Source organism: Salvelinus alpinus, chromosome 34 (genome assembly GCF_045679555.1).
Source record: "Salvelinus alpinus chromosome 34, SLU_Salpinus.1, whole genome shotgun sequence".
Classification (NCBI taxonomy): Eukaryota; Metazoa; Chordata; class Actinopteri; order Salmoniformes; family Salmonidae; genus Salvelinus; species Salvelinus alpinus.
Window position 1 is genome coordinate 17,651,757 of NC_092119.1, and position 3,343 is coordinate 17,655,099.

The window sequence follows — 3,343 nt, forward strand, 5'->3', positions numbered from 1 at the left end:
TAATTTAACATTTAATCAATGAATAGGTGTTTCACACACGCTGATGTACGATGTAAAAATAGAGATACGGTCATTCTTTTTTCATAAAATGTCTGTGTTTCCTGCTTAATCTCTCATCGGCTCTCGGCTCTCCTCTACCTTGCCACCACACAGCGGTGGCTCTGTGCAGGCAGCACGCCGAAGACACTGCGCTCCGGCTCCTAACTGCGCTGTTTCTGCCTGCCAATATAACCTACACTCGTACACGTCACCTATAGTGGGCTATACCTACAGCTGTAGCCTATAAATCAGAACCTAGAATCGTTAGAATAAATTGGTGATAGACATCTAATAATAGCCTACAAAGACGTTTGGACACACAATTGACTATTGCAAATAGAGATGTTTTGCGAAACAAATTAATTTAGAGTATAAACAACGGAGGACATATCCACAAATCACCATTCAGCAAAACATTTGAAGGTAAATCCATATTGTCAAGACAGGAACTAGGCTGACTTTCAATTATCTCTTTGTATCGTGAGAAATCTGTATAAATAAAATATGAATGTAGAATAAAATATGAATACACCATGCCAAGGTATTGTTAAATTACTTCAGCTGTCAACATCACTCTATAATAATTACATTCGGATTAGAAAAGCAGCAAAGCAAAGATAATAAAGTTGTTTGCATGCGTTGGTTAACCTGGCGCGAGGATATCTGACTAGTGCTCGACCAAGGGGAGGAGAAATCTGTACAATATTTATATATTTAAATGTGCTTATAAAATTAAACATATAATTTGTCGGTTCACTATACCAAAAAATAACAGGGATACGGGCTTTGGCTGTTCGATAAAAGTTTGGTGCTTTGATAAAATGCATATTGTGTTGTATTAGCCTAATGTGAAAACGCTTGAAGATGTGATCGTTTTCTGTTTGCTAGGACACACAAGTTAAATCTGTAATGTATCTCAACACGATGTGTCAATGGGTTACTTCGCTATTAGATTAATATTATTACAATGACATTGTTGGAAATGTATGAGATAATAAATTGAGTGAACAAATGCATATGAACTTGAAAGCGTGTTGAAACAGAATAATGTATGAATAGACTTTCAGAGTAAGAAAGCAATTGTATCCAAAATGTCAGAGGTCCATCCATTCACTGAAGCCAGGTATTATTCTCGGTTTTCTACTTGGCCCCAGATGACTTAGTGCAGCCAGATACCTGACGGCCTAAAAGCACCAACAATACCTTACACTTCACAGTTCAATGGTCTGTTTGGAAGAGAAGACGGTTTGATGGTGAAATGTCATTATAAATGTTTTTAAGATGCTGTATTTAATAGACATTTATTAAGGTAAAGCCCTTTTTTAATTTATACAGCTTTCACAAAAGTAGTCTCAACTAGTATCCCATGCATAAAGTATATTTAACGTAAATGTTATGCGTAAAAGATACGTAAAAAGAACAGAGTATAGGCAACATGACATCTTCACTCTAAGTAAAAATGGTTTATGGAAATGTCATTGTTAAATATTGAATATCCTATTTAATTTCTCCAATTAATTATACTGTCAAATGCCATAGTTTATAAACTAGTGAAACCTTGTCAAATTCCGTAGTTCAAAACTCTTTTTTTACCAACCCTGATGTCACGCGCTGAAAAGTTGAACTATACCCTCTCTGAAGTTGATCAAATTAGCCAAATGTGGCAGTAAATACAGAAGTCAAACAATTACACATTAATGTTGATTTTTTTTTAATAGTCCATTCATGAGTTGTGTGTGACTGAGTGAAAATGAAAACCAGGTACTTACGTGCTATTAATTCTCTCTGTGACACGTGCTGTGGGTTCCCCTGCTTGCGACGGGACATTGCCCTGGCATTTACACTTGCATTGCCCGGGGACCAGCACTCTGAAGGATGGGCTCGCTTCCCTCCTATTGCCTCCACTTGCTCGGCACTCAACTTTTCCCGGGACCTCCAAAAGTACGAGGCTCCTGCGCTCGGACTGCCGGCTGGGGTGGGTGGTTGATCGTGCTTTGAGCTATTTGCTAGTGGTCCCCTCACTCCGAGAGGCGAAAGTGTCTTTTGCGCTTCGCCTCGTCGGTCCACTCTGCCCCTGTGTTTGTATGTGACGAGACCGTGGATAGCCTGTGCTATACCTTCAGTTCTCTTTCACCGCTTCTCTCTGTAGGTTACTCACACCATTTGGCAAAAGGTGTGTGAGAGAAGTGATCTGTCCGAGTAGAAAAAAGAAAGATATCAGAAGTGGGGAAATATCCTTGGATGTTTGACGGATGTAGTGAGTGACAGTTGGGATCAAACCCTGGCGAGTGTCCCTCCACCTTGTGAGAGAAGAAGAATCAGAACGCGATGGTCAGTGCGCGCGCTGACAGCTCGGGAATGCGCTGGGTATCGGCCTCTGAACTTATTTCGTTTCTTCTTTTAGAAACAATCACAATTACAATAATTGATAATACAATTTTACAAAATTATGAATCCAATTTTTCTTCTCGGGCACTTGGGTATCATCAAGTGATGGGCACTTCTGTTGGTGCAGCCTTGAGCATCAGCATGCAACGGCAGGTACTTTTCAGTCTCCTCAACTCCAAGTGCTCTGCCCCCTTGTACGGCTCTGTGTAGACCTGGCACACAGACTGCCACCTCTTTTCTAAATAAATCAAGACCTGCACTCTTTTTCTCTCCCCTTTCTCTATGTGAGTGTGACGATTGAGTAGTGAGTCCTGCTTCCCCCGAGCTCTCGGTCTCTCTGTGGCTAGGGCTGCCTCCGTACAATGGGATACAATTCAAGTTCAAGTGCGGACGTGACGTTAAGTCTACAGTGAGAAAGAAAAATGGCAGACTGCAAGAGCACTGAGGGCGACTAGTGGTGGCTTTTCACAACTATCGGATCACCAGCAGAGAGCGGTGGACAGCGCACTGTCGCGGTCTCTCTTAGATAGAGGAGCAGTGGACGGAGCCTCTCCTCTTACTGCCTCACACAGACAGGCACAGCGGAAGGGAAAGTCGCAGTGTTCAGAAAAAGTCACGCTATTCTTTATGTTCAAATAACATTTTCCATTGACCAATATACCCTAATAATAGAATAAGATTGTTTGTTGATTTTTTGCATAGACCTGCTGGACAGTTTTGCATAGACCTGCTGGACAGTTTTGCATAGACCTGCTGGACAGTTTACAAGACCATTTCTATCAAATGCATTCATTGTCATCCGTCAAATATAATTTATTAGAAATATTATTCAAGTGGCTTTTTTTTACATATAGGCCTAAGGTGAATACTTTTCTAAGTGGATGACTTGTTAAGATTTAGTCACCGATTTTTTTTT

At 40.7% G+C, this 3,343-nt stretch overlaps 1 protein-coding gene across 4 annotated transcripts in view; it reads right to left on the reverse strand.

Moving 5' to 3' along the window:
- Positions 1-2,842, reverse strand: part of LOC139563443 (B-cell lymphoma/leukemia 11B-like) — a 116,826-nt gene extending 113,984 nt beyond the window's left edge. For 2 of the 4 annotated variants that reach the window (XR_011672563.1, XM_071382117.1), the window contains exon 1: positions 1,809-2,842. Coding sequence is in view for 3 of the 4 variants with exons in the window: in XM_071382117.1 (XP_071238218.1) it covers positions 1,809-1,866 (58 nt within the window). In the remaining variant the exon portion in view is untranslated. The remainder of the gene's footprint in view (positions 1-1,808) is intronic. The other 2 variants (XM_071382119.1, XM_071382120.1) reach the window with 2 other exon arrangements.
- Between the last annotated feature and the right edge of the window lie 501 nt (positions 2,843-3,343).